The sequence below is a fragment of the Canis lupus genome, chromosome 18 (assembly GCF_048164855.1).
Source record: "Canis lupus baileyi chromosome 18, mCanLup2.hap1, whole genome shotgun sequence".
NCBI classification, from domain to species: domain Eukaryota; kingdom Metazoa; phylum Chordata; class Mammalia; order Carnivora; family Canidae; genus Canis; species Canis lupus.
Window position 1 is genome coordinate 43,292,967 of NC_132855.1, and position 19,023 is coordinate 43,311,989.

Sequence of the window (19,023 nt, forward strand, 5' to 3'; positions counted from 1 at the left end):
GAGTAAGGCTAGTCTGTTTAGTGAATAATAGTTTGTTTTAGACTTGAATATAATTTTTAACCACTGACTCATTACTGAGAGGCATCAAATCAGACTGCAGAGTCCTGATGTCATAAGGGGGGGCTGATGGTCACACAGTGGGACACTTGTCCATCCGCTTTCTCCATTTTCACAGCAGAAAGGCTTTGAATGGCAAGTTATGCTAACTAAAAACAACCCTCCCCCCTTCAAATAACTGCTTTAGAATATATTTGTTATTTCTGGAACTCCTCTTATTTGGAACCTAGCTGCTAATATGAAAAAATTAGGTAATCTCTAAGAATGTAGCCCTGTTTGTTGGTATAAAAATCACAGAATGTCCAGTGGTAAGACAAAATTCTTAGCATATAAACATTAAATACTATTCCTCTTGCTGTTTTAGTGTTTCAGGGAGGATTCTGGTTAAGAAATACTGAGATTTATATTATCTCTGTGAGTTTCCCAATCTGGAATTTGGTGTGGACAGCAAAAATATTGCTTAATTCTGCTGCATTTAGCACTGTGGTTAATAAAATTTAAGATTCTTTCAGTTAAATGATTTTTGCATCATCCTAGTGGGCATGGCTTTGTGAAGGCACTTTTGGACACAAGTAAGACTAATGAAAATATCAATATAGTTTTTAAAAAATACTATATGTAGGTGTAAAGTTAATAGCAAGTCACATAGAAAATGCTTTCTCGAGGGAGGGAAAGAAAAATCCCAATAGTATTTTAAGATTAAGACAACTTTCTAAATCTCGAAGTATACATATTTCAGATAATGAGATAATCTGCACTGTGACGGACTCGATGTTTGTGTCCCCCTCACCTCAAATTCTTCTTTGAAACCCATTCTTCAATTTGTTAGTATTCAGAAGTGGGGGCTTTGGGAGGTGATAAGGTCATGGGGGGAGAAGTCTCATGAATAGGGTTAGTGTCCTTATTAAAGAAGCCTCAGAGATCTCCCTTGTCCCTTCTGCCATGTAATGACAGAGCAAGAAGACGGTAGTCTGTGAACCAGGAAGCAGGCTCTTACCAGACACCAAATCTGTTGGCACCTTGATTTTTGACTTCTCAGCCTCTGGAACTGTAAGAAGTAAATTTCTGTTTTTTGATAAACCATATAGTCTCTGGTATTTTGTTACAGCAGCCTGAATGGACTATGCTCACTTAAAAATGAGAAGTTTAAAAAAAAAAAATAAATGAATAAAAAGAAGTTTCAAATACAGTGTGGTTAAAATGGTGAAGTCATTTTTATTTCAGTACTTGACAAAATACCCCATAAAATTCAAAACTTCTACCATTATACAAAAATAGGTCTCTACAAGTGATAGTATCTGTCTTCATCACCAGTAGCAAATATATTAGGGCAGAAACATGTAATTCAGTAGCCTTATAAGAAAAGTGCTGGACACCTCAAGCTACACATTCAGCAGTATCATAATGCGCAAAAGTTTAATCTTTTCACCCATTCGATAAATACACAAGTCTTATAATTTAATCATTTAAATTAGCATTCCACAAATATACATGTAATTTAATGATTATTGTGCATGAATACATACACAATGCTAGTATGTACAAATTCCAGTTTGTTTTCATGTGCTGGCAAGAGATTTGTATACAATCATAAGCTGTGTTCATATTGGTCCCGCTGAATATCCACAATACAAAAGCACAAAAGAACGAACTTACAAAAGGGATTTTGTTTAAAATCACTGATTCATGTTTCAAAGGATTATCTTCTCATGCCAGCATGAAACTGGGTTGAACCTATGAGAGAAAAACAAGACGTAAAATATTTTAAAATAAATTGCTGCCCTTTGCCAGACTAATTAGAACAGGCATACCATGGTGATACTGCAAGTTTGTTTTCAGACTATTGCAATCAAGTGAATATTCAATACAGAGTCCAATAAATTTTTGTTTTCCCATGCAAATAAAAATTATGTTTACACTATGCTAAAGTCTATTAATTGTTTATGTAATAGCATTATGTCTAAAATTACAATGTACATACCTTTAACACTTTATTATTAAAAAGTGCTAATCATCATCTAAGCTTATGATCTTTTTGCTGGTAGAGGGTCTTGATGTTGAAGGCTGCTGACCATGTTGGTGGCTGCTGAAGACTAGGGTGGCTGTGGCAATTATTTCATATAAAATAAAAATGATATTTGCTGCGCCAATTGGCTCTTCCTTTCATGAACAATTTCTCTGTAGCATGTGATGCTGTTTGATACCATTTTACTCAGTTTAGAACTTTCAAAACTGGAATCAATCCTCTCAAACTCTGCTATTTTATCAACTAAATTTATGTAATATTATAAATCCTTTGTTATCGTTTCAACAATCTTCACAGCATCTTCACTAAGAACAGATTCTATCTCAAGAGATTACTTTTTTTTTTTCTTGCTCTTCCATAAACAACCCCTCAACCATTAAAAAGTTTCATCATAAGATTGCAGCAATTTAGTTCCATCTTCAGGCTCTACTTTTAGTTGTCCTACTATTTCCACCACAACTGCAGTTACTTCTGCCAGTCAATACTTCAAAGTCAGGCACCAGGTTTGAAATCAACTTCCAAACTCCTATTCATGTTGATATTTTGACCTCTTCTCATGAATCACAAATGTTTTTACTGGCATCTAGAATGGTGAATCCTTTCCAGAAGGTTTTTGGTTTACTTTGCTCAGATCTGTCAGGGAAATCTCTATCTATGGTTGTTAGAACCTTACAAAATATACTTTATAAAGTATAAGACTTGAAAATCAAAATTACTCCTCGATCCATGGGCTGCAGAATGGATGTTGTGTTAGCAGGCACGTAAACATTAATCCTGTTGTAAATCAGAGCTCTTGGGTGAGCAGGTGTATTATCAATGAACAGTAATATTCTGAAATCTTTTTTACTGAACAGATCTCAACAATGGGCTTAAAATACTCAGTACACCATGTTGTAAAAAGATGTGGTGTTCTATCCAGATGTAACACAGGCAGAGCAGATTTACCAGAACTCTTATGGACTCTAGGATTTTTGAAATGGTAAATGAGCACCGGCTTCAACTTAAGTTACCAGCTGAAGAAGAGAGAAGGCCCCGAGAAGAGAGTCAGCCCATCCTCTGAGACTAGACACTGACTCTTCATCTCCAGCTATGACAGGCCTAGATGGCATCTTCTTCCAAAAGAAGGCTATACTGTCTACATTCAGCATCTATTATTAAGTGTAGCCACCTTCATGAATTATCTTAGCTACATGTTCTGGGTAACTCAGGGCTTCTACACCAGCACTTGCTGCTTCACCTTGCACTTTACGCTATGAAGACTTCTTTCCTTAAAACACATCAACCAACTTCTGCTTGCTTCAAACTTTCTTCTACAGCTTCCTTAATTCTTTCAGCCTTTATAGAATTGAGGAGAGTTAGGGCCTTGCTCTGGATTAGACTTTGGAATAAGAGAATGTTGTGGTTGGTTTGATATTCTATCCAGACCACTAAAACTTTCTCCCTATCAGCAATAAGGCTGTTTGGCTTTCGTATCATTTGTATGTTCACTGGTGTAGCACTTTTACTTTCCTTCAAGAACTTATCTTTTGCATTTATAGCTTGGCTCTTTGGTGCAATCTTGGCTTTTGACTTGCCTTGCTCACTGATTTTTTTTTTTTTTAAGATTTTATTTATTTATTCATGAGAGACACAGAGATAGAGGCACATAGGCAGAGGGAGAAGCAGGCTCCTCACAGGGAGCCCAATGTGGGACTCGATCCCCAAACTGGGACCAGATCAGTCCTGAGCCAAAGGCAGACGTCCCACCGCTGAGCCACTCAGGCATCCCATTCCTCACTAAGCTTAATCATTTCTAGCTCTTGATTTTAATAAAGTGAGATGTGTGACTCTTTCATGTGAATACCTAGAGGCCATCGTAGGGTTATTAAACTGGTTTGATTTCAACATTGCTGTGTTTCAGGGAATAGGGAGACTCGAGGAGAGGAAAAGAGAGGCATGGCCGGCTGGTTGGTGGAACAGTCAGAACACATATATTTATTAAGTACGCTGTCTAATATGGGCACTGTTTGTGGTGCCTCCAATACAATTACAATACCAATTATCAAAAATCACTGAGCACAGGTCTAATGAAAAAGTCTAAAACATTTGTGAGAGTTACCAAAATGTGACATGAAAGTGAGCAAATGTTGGAAAAATGGCACCAAGAGAGGTGCTCAGACACAGGGTTGCGATAAACCTTCAATTTGTAAAAAATGCTTATCTGCAGAGTGCAATAAAGTGAAGGACAATAAAAAACAAGGTATATCTGTAGTGATTTCAGATTAGTTTTCTACCTACACCAGATTAACTAGTTCATGAAGGGCAGAAGATTACTATTACCCTTCATTAAAAAAATGCTTTTTGCGGCCCCTGAGTGGCTCAGTTGGTTAGTAGCTTGGGTCTCCATCTTGATCTCAGGGTTGTGAGTTAAAGCCCTGCATGGGGTTCTGTGCTGGGCTGAAGAGCCTATTTTTAAAAAAATAACCAATAAAAAAATGCTTTTTATTTTTCTAAAAACGTCTTATTCATACTTGAACTGACTTTTATTTTTTTAGATTTTAGATTTATTTGAAAGAGAGAGCACGTGCACGTGAGCGGAGGCAGTAGAGGGAGTGAATCTTCACGGCAGACTCCCTGTTGAGCCCAAAGCCCAATGAGGGGCTTGATCTCATGACCCATGAGATCATGACCTGAGATGAAACCAAGAGTTAGATGCTCAAATGACCAAGCCACCTAGGCACCCCTGAGCTGATTTTTAGAAGAGATTTTGAGTATATATTTAAAAGTCACTGTGGCTCTATAGCAAGGTAAAACTAATGTTAAGATTCTCTTTGAAGTACCCAGCAGGTTGAATGTTCTAGCCTATACCTCTTGCCTCTTGAAAAATCTTTTGGTCTTTAAAATCTGAGTCTTGTGAAATCTCAAATGCTCAAAACAAAATATAAACCAAACCAAACCATACCAGACAAAGTCCAGCTATAATAATAACAGTTTCATATGACTACAAGTTGCTTGGGTTAGATGATTTCTTGTATGAGGAGACAAACTCCTAAAAATAACCTGCTGGGGATCCCTGGGTGGCTCAGTGGTTTGGCGCTTGCTTTCAGCTCACGGTGTGATCCTGGAGACCCAGGATCTAGTCCCACGTTGGGCTCCCTGCATGGAGCCTGCTTCTCCCTCTGCCTGTGTCTCTGCCTCTCTTTCCCTCTCTCTGTGTATCTCATGAATAAATAAATTTTAAAAATCTTAAAAAAAAACAAACAACCCAGCTGTTAGTGCTATCTAGTTTGTGAGAATAGTAGGAAAAAAACGGTCTTTCACAAAAGTAAAAACAAAATATAAAAGTAGATTTTAAATTAAAGCACATTAAATTAAGAAGCACATAAATTAATTTGTGTGCACATAAAGCACATAATTTAAGCACATAAATTAATCTAATGCACTTTAAATTAAGAAGATTCAAACCACTGAATCGAGTGAATTTGAAGGGAGATAGGGAAAAGAGATTGTCCCACAATGAATAAGGAATCCACACATCTATTAAGTACAAATTTTTTTGTGTTTTTGAACAGAGGGGAAAAAAGGTCATACTTATAAAGTCTTTTGAATGGAATATAAAAAGCACCGGGTCCTAGTAGGGATAATGGCTGCATTAAATGCTTAAGATACTTGCTTCCTTCTCTCATCTCCCCACCCCTAATTTGCATGCTAACATATTACGGTTATTGACCAATGAACAATGTGGGGGTGAAGGGTGCTGACCTCTTACACAGTCAAAAATCCATGTACAACTTTTGACTTCCCCAAAACTTAATAGCCTACAGCTAAGAAAGCCTTATAGGTAACAGAGTCCATTAATACATATTTTTATATTATATCTTGTATTCTTACAATAAAGCTAGAGAAAAGAAAACAGTAAGAAAATCGTAACACAAAATACATTTACAATACTGTAGTGTATTTAGTGAGAAAAGTCTGTATATAAGTGGCCCTGTGCAGTTCAAACCTGTGTTGTTCAGGAGCATATACTTAGGAACACGTTCTCCAGCAGACTCGTAAGCCTCAGGACTTTGTACACTGGTGCCTGTTGTGCATTTCATCTAATCGATCCGAGTAGGGAATCTATTTTTTGTAGGAGTGAAATCTGAGGTGATAAATCATCTCTTGAGTTAAATTCCTAAGTCTAACCTGGTAACTCATGAACTAAACTCTAAGATTTGATTATCTAATGAGGAAGGTCAAAAAGTTTCAGAAAGAGAATGGAGAGCTCTGGGTTGGTCCAGCACTATGGGGCTGCTAATAATAATAATAATAATACATATGGTAAAGCTGAGAGTACCTGACTGTACAGTTCCAAGTCGTCTCTGTAGGGCTTCTAGCCGTGTGATATAATCTGTCAGGGCTCTGTCGGGGTCATAATTCTGAAGCTGAGAACATGCTAATGAACTCGGATTTAAATCAGCCGGAGGGCCTGGGTACCTATGAAATTAAAAATATGAACATGAAGCCAAATTATCCACAAAGCAAGTAATGTAACAACCTGCTTCCACCCTGCCCTCTCAAAAGATAAATCTGTAACTTGAGTTATGAACATAAACTGGCAAGAAGAGTCAGAATTCACATTTGAACATTTCTGTACTGTGTGTCTTCGGTTGGTCCATAGGTAGCAAAGTATTTGGCTTTGCAGATATATAGTTCTTGGTTTGACTATGAACTTCAGTTTTCTAATGTGCAAGGCTGAATGTGGATTAGAGATTTTGAATGTATATAACCCAGGATCAGAGAAGGCTCCAATAATCATTAATTATTGTTATAATTATATTATTATGTAATATATCTAATATAAATATTAATGTCATCCCTATATTTTCCAGTGATCTTACTAAGAATCAGATACTTAATATTTTTACATTATTAGGGTTAAAAACTGAAACTAGAGAGAAGAAATTGTAACTCTGCAATATTAGCATGTATGTGGCCATGCTAAAAATAGATGTATATAATTTGTTAGTTCTTGTCTAGTGATAACACCTGATATGTTCTTCTAGATTCATAAGCATGTTCATAATCATTCTTTTCTTCACTTAGTTGGCCGACATGTCCTGTCAGCTCAGCATTTTGCCCCAGTAGTCTTTCAGTCAATGAGCCTCAATAAGTACTTGGGGACCTAAGCCTAGAAAAGCTAGGCTTAATCTGTACCCTCAAATGTCTGAGCTTGTGATGCATAAGGCAAAAAAATTTCTAATAAACTCAAAGCAGCTATTAAATCGACATAAAAGTGGCCAATACAATGCTTGTTGCAAAAGTCCTCAAGAAACACTGTGTATGTACAAATGCATCTTATCATGTAGACTTTAGAGGTTTTTTTTTTTCATAATCCCCTGAGACTGTTAATTGTAGTTAATACTTTTCCCAATATCTAACCACAGCATCTACCAAAAGAGATACCTGGTCAGTTCAGTTTCCTATATCCTTGGAAAGCAGGTATAAATCCAAAAAGTACTTTTGATTCTGAGCCTTAGATTATATACAACATATGCAACTAAAGATACATCTAGTTATCTCGATGCAAAGGAGTCAAAGCCCTAACACTGTACTCCATTCTCTGTTAAAAAAATTAGTACATGTAACTACTCCAGGCATGCTTATCAAATTCTTACCTATTTTGAAAAGGTAAAGGAGACCTAGGATAGTCCAGCTCTGATCTTGATCGATATGTAGTGTGTCTTGGTTCTCCATAGAGCTCCAGCCCACCAGAAGAATGATAAAATGGGTCAGTCTTTTCAGCACCTAAAGTAGTCCAAAATGGACCACATTGTAAAGGAAAAAAAATATTAAGCCCTTGAAAAATTTCTACAAAACAGATAAAGGCTCAAAGGACTATAATACTGTATTATACAACACTACCTACTATTTATACTCAATTTCAGTTATTCTTTCTAAAGAAGAGAAAAAACAATAGAACTGTTAGTTTTCCCTTGAATATAAGTATTTCTGACAATCTGGAACTATACCTCAAAGAAAATAAACTATTTAATCGGAATATTTTCTTTTTAAAAGATCTCTTCCTAGTTATAATTAGAGGTGAAGTGAGGGGTATTTGAGTGTGTATAGTTTGGGGAAAAAGATGATGTGGATAAAAAAATATTACATCACACCATTCTACTTTTATTAGAAAAAAACGTGAAATCAAGATTTGCTAACTTATAGCACAGAACTCCTTATGGTATAGATTTCAGCTGTTTCTGTGTAAGGATGCATATTTCAAGGCACTTTGTTTAGGATACCAAATATATTTCCTCTTTCTCTGCTTGGTTACTGGTAGAATATGTAAAGGTGGTTTAATACCAATACATAGCTGCATTAATACAGCTATGCTGTGTGCCTGAAACTCTGTATACTCCCCAGCTTCTGAGTTCATCCACATGCCTAAAATGTTGAAATTCGAATGTTTGTTTCCACTTTTAGGTGTAGACAGAAGGAATCTTAACTGTTACCATTATATACAACCTATATGTAAACTCAGAAACATAAATACTGCTAAATTGTGAAAACTTCAAACCATAAATTCCATAAAACTGAGTAACAGCAATCCTATCTGGAATCAAACTCTTACATGCAGTTCTTAAGTGGCTGGCTCTGCCTCTTCCTACTGGGTAATCTGGGGGCAAACAAATGCTTCCCATGCCTTAGTTTTTCTTCTATAAAGTGAGAATAACAGTAGCCGTGCTTATATCAAAGGATTGGGAGAATAAATGAGAAAACGTGGAAAAAGGAGGGCTTAGTACAGACTCAGTGGTCCATAAAAATCATCTCTCTTTACTCTTTAAACAGCAAACTCCCCAGCTCTGTTGGTATAGGGCTCTGGTCTTTGGACAACACAGGTCCCAGAACACATTATTTGGAACATATTACACAAACAGTAATTTTGAGAGAATCATAAACACAAGAAATCCTATTTTGACTTCACCTGGATTCAGTCCAAAGCCATCCCTGTTAATATTGATGGAACCAGAACTTGTGACTCGTTGCCACCGTCGAACCAAAAATTTCATTCTAAAAAAGATGCCAAGAAAAATTTCACAGCACATCTATAATGGAAAGAGTATAAATACACATATCCCACAAAATGAAGTCATACATTTGAATATGAACACAGAACAACTTTCAACACAGTCACATGACTGCCTAATCTAAAATCATGCAAATGTTCTCTGGTTTGTGGCAAAATAAACTGGAAGAGAATAGACTGGCTTCCCAAGATGCAGCAGAGGTCTCTTCTATTGCCAGCACAGGGTTCTGACTTTAGAGGTTTAGGACACAAAGAAATGAAGGGCAAAAACAGAAAAGAGAAAAGCGGATGGGCAAAGAAAGGATGAGAAATAATCAAAGAGAAAAGAATGGGGTGCCTGGGAGATCCCTGGGTGGCTCAGCGGTGTAGTGCCTGCCTTCGGCCCGGGGCGTGATCCTGGAGACCCAGGATCGAGTCCCATGTCGGGCTTCCTGCATGGAGCCTGCTTCTCCCTCTGCCTGTGTCTCTGCCTGTCTCTCTCTTTGTGTCCCTCATGTATAAATAAATAAAATCTTAAAAAAAAAAAACTTAAAAAAAAAAAAAAAAAGAATGGGGTGCCTGGGTGGCTCAGTTGGTTAAGCATTTGCCTTCAGCTCAGGTCATGATCCCGGAGTCCTGGGGTTGGGCCCTGTTGGGTTCCCTGCTCAGCGGGGAGTCAGCTTCTCCCTCTTCCTGCCCCCTGTTCTTGTTCTCTCTCTCTCTTTCTAACAAATAACATCTTTAAAAAAAAAAAAAAAAAGAAAAAAGAAAAAAGAATGGAGATTATCATACAAATGAGATGGAACGAGAATAAACAGACCTTCACCCTGGCAGTGAGACTAAGCTGGGAAAGCTGGAAAATAAGTGTGGCCATGGGATCAGGGCCAAAAAACAATAAGGCTTTAAAAGGAATGGGGGTAGGAGTGTTGCAGATCAGCTATAGCGAGGTGCTGCCTCCCCTACCCTGGCTCAAGGAACTTTCTGGAACACTAACTTTGATTTCTTAATTCCAATCAGTTGCAAAGCTCAGTTTTAGGAGGGTGAAAATACAATAAACATATAGGAGGACAAAAAAGAGGGAGTTAGAATGCAGTCCTTTAATAGCAACTGGCTTTCATGGAACCCTCTCAAATTCTTCCAATAAAATTAATAACTAACTCCTGTGACCTGTCACTTAGTGTCTAAGTTATGAGCATACTGGTTTTTCCCATTAGGAAGTGAGCTGTCTTTAGGGATTTTGGTAAGGTTTGTATTTTTTCTTCATCAGTAAGTGCATCTTCTAGCACTTAACCCTATACAGTGTACAAGGTAATGAAAGGAATGGAAGATAAGGAGAAACTGGAACCACCTGACAACAATGTGAAGGAGCAGAGGCAAGGAGGGTCTCAGACCATTAATAAAATAAAATGTGAGCTTCCTTTACAGAGCCCACATGGATGAGACTTGGGAGCCCTGGGTGATTGTCCTAGCTCTACCACTACTGGCTTTGCAATCCTTCTGTGTGCCTCAGTTTCCTCATCTGTGAGATGGTATTCTAAACCAGGTGATCTCAGACAGCTTCTAGTTAAAAAATTCTGTCATATTTTTCAAGGAAAAGACAGGTCAAGGATAAAGGACAAAACCCTCTGAAGACCTAAAATCATCAAATGTGATCTGATAGGAAGAACTTTAAAAACTAAAAATTCTTCTGAGACTGTCTGGTTCCTATATAAATAAAAGGGAGGGGAAATATGAAGAAGCCTAGGGGCCTGAGTATATATCACCCAGGTGAGAGTTTGGACTCTCCAAACTCTGTGAGAGTTTGGTATTTATCACCTAGGTGAAGTCAGGACTCAGACTCCCTTCAGTGGGGAGTCCTGAGTGGCTCCATTTCAACCACAAATGAGTACCAGAGTTCCTAGCTTAGAACTACTAGAGGAAGAGTTACAAAAGCTTAGAACTTAGTAGTTCCTAGCTTAGAACTACTAGAGGAAGAGTTACAAAAGCACTAGCATAGTCCAATGCCCTAAAGGCTAACCTTCGGTTTGAATGCAGATGTTAGGCCAGGGCTTTGTGTAGCTGAACCCCATGAGTGGGTTATTTTAGCAATGAAGAAAATGAATGTGTAGCCTAAGTAATTTTTCAAAAACATTTTTTTCCCTTTTGTGATTCCTTTTATTTATAGGTCTGAGCTAGTTCATGGCCTTATTCAGAGTTAAAAAATAAAACAAAACCAAAACACAATCCAGATGGGATGTGCCAGCTCTGAGTTACTAGCTACCTGCACCTGGGAAGCCCTTTTTATAGGATCTTCATGGTGCAATATAAGGTATCCCTGGCTACAAGAATGAAAGAAAGAAGTCGGCATGTTTTATTGATGATAAATGTCTCATATACATGAATACGGAGCATACTAGGCAGAGAAAGGAGAGGATTAAAAATCTAAATCCTTTCAGATTCTATTAAAATGCATTTTATTTCCAACACTTTACCTAGAAATTGCCATGGACACTCTGACGGCTGACCGAAACCTGGTGAAGCCCCTTGGACGATTGGTGATCACCTCTAGGTCTGTGAAGGCTGGCTGTCCCCCCATCCGGGCCAGCAGAGCCAGGGTGGCATCTTCACATTCCTGAAACCCACCCAGTAATAGCAGCAGGTATTTCTTCTGATAAATGAGCGCTTTCCGAAAACTTTCTGCCCTCAGGTATTTACCATAAATTCTCTATGTTAAAAAAAAAGGGGGGAAGAACATAAAGACATTATTGAAAAGCCATTCAAATTGTTCTCTAGGGGAAGATAACATAGATTTTATTTTACAAAAGTACTAGTAGTGGAATGGCAGATATCCTACTACTGTTTTCCATTTGATCAGCAAAGTTGAAGATAAAGATAATCAACCTTAGATTTTACATTTCTGCCTCTTTTTAGTCCATGGAATGTGACTACAAACCTTATACTTAGGTTTGGGGTTTCATTTTGGAGTTTAGGCTCTATTCATCATATTCATTGCAAATATTTTTGTCATTCCATTATTATCTCAGTTTTTTTCTCCTCTAACTGCGTAGAGCTACTTTTATTATTACGGTCGCTAATCTTTTTTTTCTTTAAAGTTTTCAATGTTAATGTTCTCTGTCTCTTCAAGAAGCATAAATTTATGTTCACTCCATAGTTAAAAGAAATATTCCAAACATGTTTCTTTCTGTTTTGGATTTTATGTTAACAGATTAAAAGCAGTTTTAACTACAGTATTCATTTTAGTCAGGAGAAAGGCAGTTCAGAGGGTTTACCATCTTACAGAACATGATGCTCTGGTATTGAATGTAGTAGAGCTTTTGTTGGCAGTAGAAATGAAACTTTCTGTTGGTCTTCAGGGATGAAATGGTGGGAAGCAGGACCGTGAGCTCGCGGTGCTGCCAGTACGGCATGCCTTGCCACCAAGTTTTTGTGACCAGCTGGAGGCCTGTACTCATGACGCACATCGAATAGTGAGAGACCTAGAGGCAGCCTGAGCGCCACCTAAATTTCTTTACTCTGTTCAGTTAAGGTTAGTGAGAGATGAAACAAGGCAAGAGGACCAGCCTTGGTACATGTTTAGATGGAAGATGTCTCCTACCTTTATAGCAGCATGCTCTGAATCAGGGCTCAGGTTGTGAAGTAAAGTTTCATTTCTTAGTTCAGCTTTCAGTTTATACACTTCAGCTTCTGCTCTTTTCAAGGATTTTTGGAGAGTCAACTTTTCTCTGTTCCAGATTTCTTTTTCAGAAGCAATGATGGCTTCAATGCTGGCACCACCACTGAATGAAAACCTGGAAGACTGCAGAAACGAGAGCCCACTTACATGAGTTTTAGGAATAAGTCTCTGAAGAAAAATCTAAATTAAACACATTAAAGGTATCCCCTATGGGATCTCAGCTTTCCAATCTCAGAGAGGGAGAGTTCAACAGCGATCTCAATTGATAGTAAAGAATATACATTAAGTATATGGTCCTTTGCTTAGTAGATTAATTTTAAAACAAAATCTTTATGGAAGCCTCACCCAAAAGACAGTGCTTAGATTTTTGCAGAGCTTTGAAATATAAAGTCTAGAGACTTAATAAATAGACCGACCATCTGGGTTCAAATGTAGAGCCTAACCCTGAAACAGCGCCTTGGGGGAGTGCGGAAAAAAACCCCCGGCTATACACAGGGAAGTGGATCCATGCAGAAGCTCTGTGGATGTGTTATCCTGTATTTGTCTCAGGAGTCCTTTCTATCTTTATATTATATTCCTATCTTTATATTACAGAAGCTAGCAATTTATTTTGTAGTTTTTAACTGGAAAAAATTTTAAATAAACTGCTAGAGTGGTTGGTTTATTAGACTGAAATAAATAATTTAATGGCATCTTTCACTTGAGTCACAAACATAATAACTGATAATTAACTGATGAGGAACAGTCAGAATTCACATTTGAACATTTCTTAACATGGACCCACTGGTGGTTCCTAGGTAGCAAAGTATCTGGCTTTGGAGATAAGCAGTTCTTGATTGGACTACAGACTTCAGTTTTCTCATGTGCAAGACTGAATGTGGATTAAAGATTCTGAATGTACAGAACCCAGGATCTGGCCCAGAGAAGGCCCCCAATAAATGATATCTATTATTATTATTATCATTATTATTGTCATCTCTCTACCATTTTTCAATGATCTTACTAAGAATCAGATATCTAATATTTTTATATTAGAGTTAAAAATTGAAACTAGAGAGTAGAAATTGTAACTCAGCAATATTTCTAACATGGTCACACTAAAATCAGACGTACATAATCTCTGCCAGCTCCTATCTGTCGATACCGCCTGATTTGTTCTTCTAGCTTCATAACTGTATTTCTCAAATCATTCTTTTCTTCTGTCAGTTGGCTGATATGTCCTGTCAGCTCAGCATTTTGTCTTAGCAGTCTTTCAGTCAACGAGCCACAAGAAGTACCAGGGGACACTAAACCAGGCTAGAAAGAGAAAATGGTACTAAGGTCGTGTAAGCACAAATGTTTATGAACAATGCACATCAACATGTGAGCAGACGCTGAGAACACCAGATTTCATGATGAAGTGGTGCTTGAACTGAGTCTTAAATAACTAGGAAGCATTTCATAGGTAGGAAAGAAGATAGGGAAGAGCATATTAAGCAGAAGGAATAGCATGTGTAAAGGCACAAGGGTTTTGTTGGAGAGTGTGTTGCTTTTCAGGAGCTACAGGTTGCTTGGTTACGTTAGAGTAAAGGCTGCCTTCACTTTATAGATAATAGACCTAAATGGAGGCAGCAGAGAGCCCTAAAGGCTTTCAGAGTGTGCTACAAACAAAATTTATGTCTTAAAATATTCCTTTGGGGGCACATGAGTGGCCCAGTCAGTTAAGCATCTGCCTTTGGGTTGGGTCATGATTCCAGAGTCCTGGGATCGAGCCTGTGTCAGGCTCCCTGCTCAGTAGAGAGTCTGCTTCTCCCTCTCCCTCTCCCTCTGCCCACCTCCTGCTCATGCTCTCTCAAATAAATAAATAAATAAAATCTTAAAAAAAATTCCTTTACTAGCAGCATGCGAAGTACAGTAAATTAGGGAAGATAGATCCTGGTGTCAGGTGGACACATCAGGAAGTCATTACAATAGTTTAGGCGAGAAATACTGGAAGCCTGAATAAAGGCAATGACTAAGGGCACGTGGGATATTTAGGAAGTAAAAGCACAGGACTTCATTACTACTAGGATACACAAGTGAGAGTGAAGGAAGGTAGTCTAGGGTGACTTCCAAATTCCCAAAGTGGGCTCTATCAGGACCAGAAACATGGGTTGGGGACAGAAGGAGGAAAAAAAGAAGATGCTCAGTTTAGAATGTGCCTGTGAGGTTCCTAAGGGGTCACTATGAGGCGCATTTCCCCAGAGAAAGAGTTCCTGTAACTAATGGAAAATATAAATCTGGATCACAGGATAGAGGTATAGACTAGAACCACAGACCACTAGAAGATAGAGATCTAAGTGGTCAGATCGTTATCACATTTATTCATTGTAGCCCAAAACCCAGGGTAGTAACTGGCACATAACACATGCCTTATGTAAGTATTTGTTCAATAAATAGGTCTACTGAGAACTCAGGCTGTGGGAATAAATGAGCTTTCACAGAGGAAAAAAAATGGATCAGGATAGGAGGAAGAGGAATTCATGAAGGTGACTGATGAAAGAAATGGAAGAAATATACTGAGAATATACGGTCACAAAATATACTGAGAATATACTGTCACAAAAGGTAAAAAAAGGAGGTTTTTAAGATGAGAGAGGTCAAAAGTATCAAATGCTACAAAAAAATTAAAAAGACAGGGAATGAAAAGATTCATCAGATTAGTTAACTATGAAGACAATGGTGGCATTCTGTGGGTGGTTTTGAGAGTGGTGAGATAAGCCAGACTTGATTATCATAATCTTGAAACTTAATTATCATAATACAATAAAATGCCACTATAGTTATTCAACAATGATAATGAAAATTAATTTCCCCTCAAATTTTCATTATTGTCTGTTAGGGAAGAACAAATATTAATATTTAAATTAAAAGACAAAATTAAAACTCTTTAGAAAATACAGTGCCAGTTTCAAATGATTCACATAGCTCCATTAAATCTTTGTTATTGATATCTTATAAAGAGTTTTTAAAAGTTTTACCTCTTCCCCTGGCTGGCCGGTTAATTTTTGCAGTTGTAAAATAATTTCATCAATATTTTCCTGAACCCAAATGAAGTCTTCATCATCTGCTGTTTCAAACTGTAGTCTTCAAGGAAAAAGACAAAAAGTCAAAACAGATCTTTCTCAATTAGTGGTGTTGACTAGCACAAACTTGACAGATCAGGTGACACTCTACTTGTTTTCTCCCTCACACTGAGTATTCTCTTTCCAGGACTTAAGGTGCTGAGATATTTGTTTATAGGTAGAGTTTTGTTAAAGAATACCATCTCCTAATGTGAACATGCAGTAACTTTACAATTTCAATGAACATTGCCCCGCTGGCTAGCTATTACTGAGGGGCAGGTTTTACCCAGCTTGTGTAGAAGAATGCCATCTCTAAGGGTCAAGAGAAAAAAAAAATCTAACCTATTGGAGGCTTTCTGGGCCAGATGCTGTAGTTTTGAAGCCACACATTGAAGCTTTTGTCTGATCACTTCTAATTCATGATTACAGCCAGTTCCTCCTTCATTCATTTCAATCAGTTTAAGATAGCTTGATTCCTTTGTCTCTCCTTCTATTTTCTGTTGAAGAACCCAATTTCTAGTTCGATCACTAGTTAAACTCCATGTAGTTGGCTAGCAATTTTCAACAGAAAAAGAGAAAGCAGTAAGTATCAATGAACAGCGAATCAACACAATTATGGTTTATACTCCAAATAAGCTTCTATGAATCTCCTTTTTAAATCATTTGTTCATAATTATTTAAGTAATTCAATCCAATAGCAGAAGTGTATGTTCAAAGGGCTGTAGTGCTATCTCAAAAAACATTTTAATACAGTGTTAATTTACCTCATTAAGATTCTGATAGAGAATTCTTCTACTTTCTCGTTTTTCTTCTCGTTCTAGTTCTTGCTTCTGGAATTCCTGCATAATTCCCTGTAGTCGCTTTCCTTCAAGGTCTAACTTATAAACTTGTTGCCTTTTCTCTTCCAGCTGGCGCTGAAGATCTTCTACTTTGGACTGGAGCTCATGCATTTTTTTCTGTCCTTCAGTGTTGGCCTCTTGTTCTGTCTGCAATGTCTTCCTGTGAACCTGCCTATCCTTTTCCATCTGCTGTCTTGTTTGCAAAGAATCCAGTTTATATTTCTCAGTCTCATTTAACAATTCTACTATGCGACTGTGCTTCTCCTCTAGCTGTTTCTGTAGCTCTTTAAGGAGGTCCTCAGAGGGTAGGGAAGGCCGAGGCTGCCCACTATCATCACTGCTCTGCAGCTGAGCATGCAATTCCCGCTCCCTATCCAGGGTACTACTCATTTCCTGTATTCGAACTTTCTCAGATTCAAGAAGTACTTGAAGCTCTAAGTTTCGACCTCGTTCTTCTGATAACTGGGCATCATGTAGCACTCTTTGTGATTCTATTTTCTCCTGTGATTCATTTAGTAGTTGTTTCTGTTGCTCCAACAGTAGATTTAGCTGGATATTCCTTTGTTTCTGACCCTCAAGTGAAAATTTCAAATCCTTATAGGAGAAAGTTGAATTTAAGAATTTGTTAATATCATTAAAAGTCCTTTGTCAGTATAATTATACTTTATTAATATTAAGATGGTAGTATTTGGTAATAGAACTGATTATCCAGTTTATTAACTTAAATTTTCAGTGGTTAGAGCATAATTATTTGGACAGCCAGATGATTTTCATCAAAGAATATAAACAAAAGACAGGTAAGCTAAATAATACTTTCTCTCCAAATATTAATCATATTTAGTCAAGGAATATGAAGCAGTGTATATTCTTTCTAAAAACAATACCCTTTAAAAATACAAATATTTCCAATATATTGTGATATGAATTCCTGAAAAGCCTCATGTTGTCCAATGTCACACACTGAAAATAATATGGCTTATGGGGAAAGCAGGTTTAGGGACAAACTACTCAAAACTTACACAAACTTGTAATGATAAAAAACAGTAATCAGTACCCAAGGGGATATCACGTTCTTTAGGTAAAGAGCTTACTATGCTAGGAGGCTACCAAGATGGACATTCAAAAAACCCCAGCAAAACAAAAGTAATAGGGCAGAAATGTCAGCTACGTAGTTTTTTAGCATACAGCTAGTGAGTACCATGTATGGACGGAAGTGGGCACTGTATGTGCAGTACAACCTGCCCTGAGCTGTGAGCTGTGCAAAGCTAGGGTGGGCCTCTTTCGAAGACAGTTCAGAGTGACAGGACTCATTTTAAATTTTTAAAAATATGGTAGTAAGGGCTCCTGCTGCCAGAGAGGTGTCACTATTCCCTATCCCTAGGGGAAAACAGGAACTAAAACTACTCTGCATTAAACTGAAATGGATGCCCCCCCCCCATCAAATTGTATATGCACAGAACTCAAATTCCCAAAACACACATTGTAGCAGAATAGTCTGTACATACTCCTAGATGTAGCACAGCAAAAATGCACCCCACTCTTAGCACTTCCTGTAGACAACAGAACAGTCTTTCATAGTGGTGAACAACTTACTGACCTCATAAGGAATCTAACATGTCTAAAATCTGATGTTTTAGAAAGAGGAAAGGTCTCCAGACTCTCTCTTCCTCTGTTGTTCCGGATTTTCCACAGGCATTTAAAGAAAAAGGTAACAATACCTCAAGTTCTTCTTTATCCCGCTCTTCATTGCGTCCCAGTTTGGCTTTTTCTTTCTCCAAAGCCCACTGGAGCTCTCTGGATTTTTTCTGTTCACTTGCTAATGTGTCATTAAGCAAATGTACTTCATCAGTTTTATCTTTAACTTCCAACCTAAATCAGAGACAATGGACTTTAATAAAATTACTTTGACCAAGTTTATATTGAGAGAAAGAGACAGCTTCCACTAAACAGTGGAAGCATATTATAAACTAGCTAACAGGAAAATATAAGCCATGTACAGATTAAAGATTTTTGACTATGGTTTACTTCAAATTAACTGTTTCTAGTAATGCAACTATTAACTATTATTTATCACTGTAAATAATTTATTTTTACAAATAACATTAATAAATTTTCCTTTGTCTTTTACTGAAAATGTCTTTTACTGTATCACCATCATTCAAAATAAAGAATGACTGTCCTTGTAATGTGTTCTTGGCAAGCACAGTATCTCATTATTTACACCAACAATTTACAAGCATTTTAAAACATTTTGTACGTAGTAGGTAAATGAACCACAAATTCTATCGAGATCATAAATATCAAATTGCTTGATG

The 19,023-nt window shown here is 37.4% G+C and overlaps 1 protein-coding gene across 12 annotated transcripts in view; it reads right to left on the reverse strand.

Moving 5' to 3' along the window:
• Positions 1-1,247: 1,247 nt before the first annotated feature.
• The window catches only part of AKAP9 (A-kinase anchoring protein 9), a 154,214-nt gene continuing 136,438 nt past the window's right edge, over positions 1,248-19,023 (reverse strand). For 11 of the 12 annotated variants that reach the window (XM_072784206.1, XM_072784201.1, XM_072784202.1 and 8 more), the window contains 11 exons: positions 18,427-18,577; positions 16,634-17,302; positions 16,212-16,420; positions 15,786-15,891; positions 13,900-14,082; positions 12,709-12,909; positions 11,585-11,817; positions 9,033-9,118; positions 7,723-7,852; positions 6,402-6,541; positions 1,248-1,791 (listed from right to left, as the gene is read on the reverse strand). In XM_072784206.1, coding sequence (XP_072640307.1) covers positions 1,757-1,791; positions 6,402-6,541; positions 7,723-7,852; positions 9,033-9,118; positions 11,585-11,817; positions 12,709-12,909; positions 13,900-14,082; positions 15,786-15,891; positions 16,212-16,420; positions 16,634-17,302; positions 18,427-18,577 — 2,143 coding nt within the window. In that variant the 3' untranslated portion in view covers positions 1,248-1,756. The remainder of the gene's footprint in view (positions 1,792-6,401; positions 6,542-7,722; positions 7,853-9,032; positions 9,119-11,584; positions 11,818-12,708; positions 12,910-13,899; positions 14,083-15,785; positions 15,892-16,211; positions 16,421-16,633; positions 17,303-18,426; positions 18,578-19,023) is intronic. The other variant, XM_072784209.1, reaches the window with a different exon arrangement.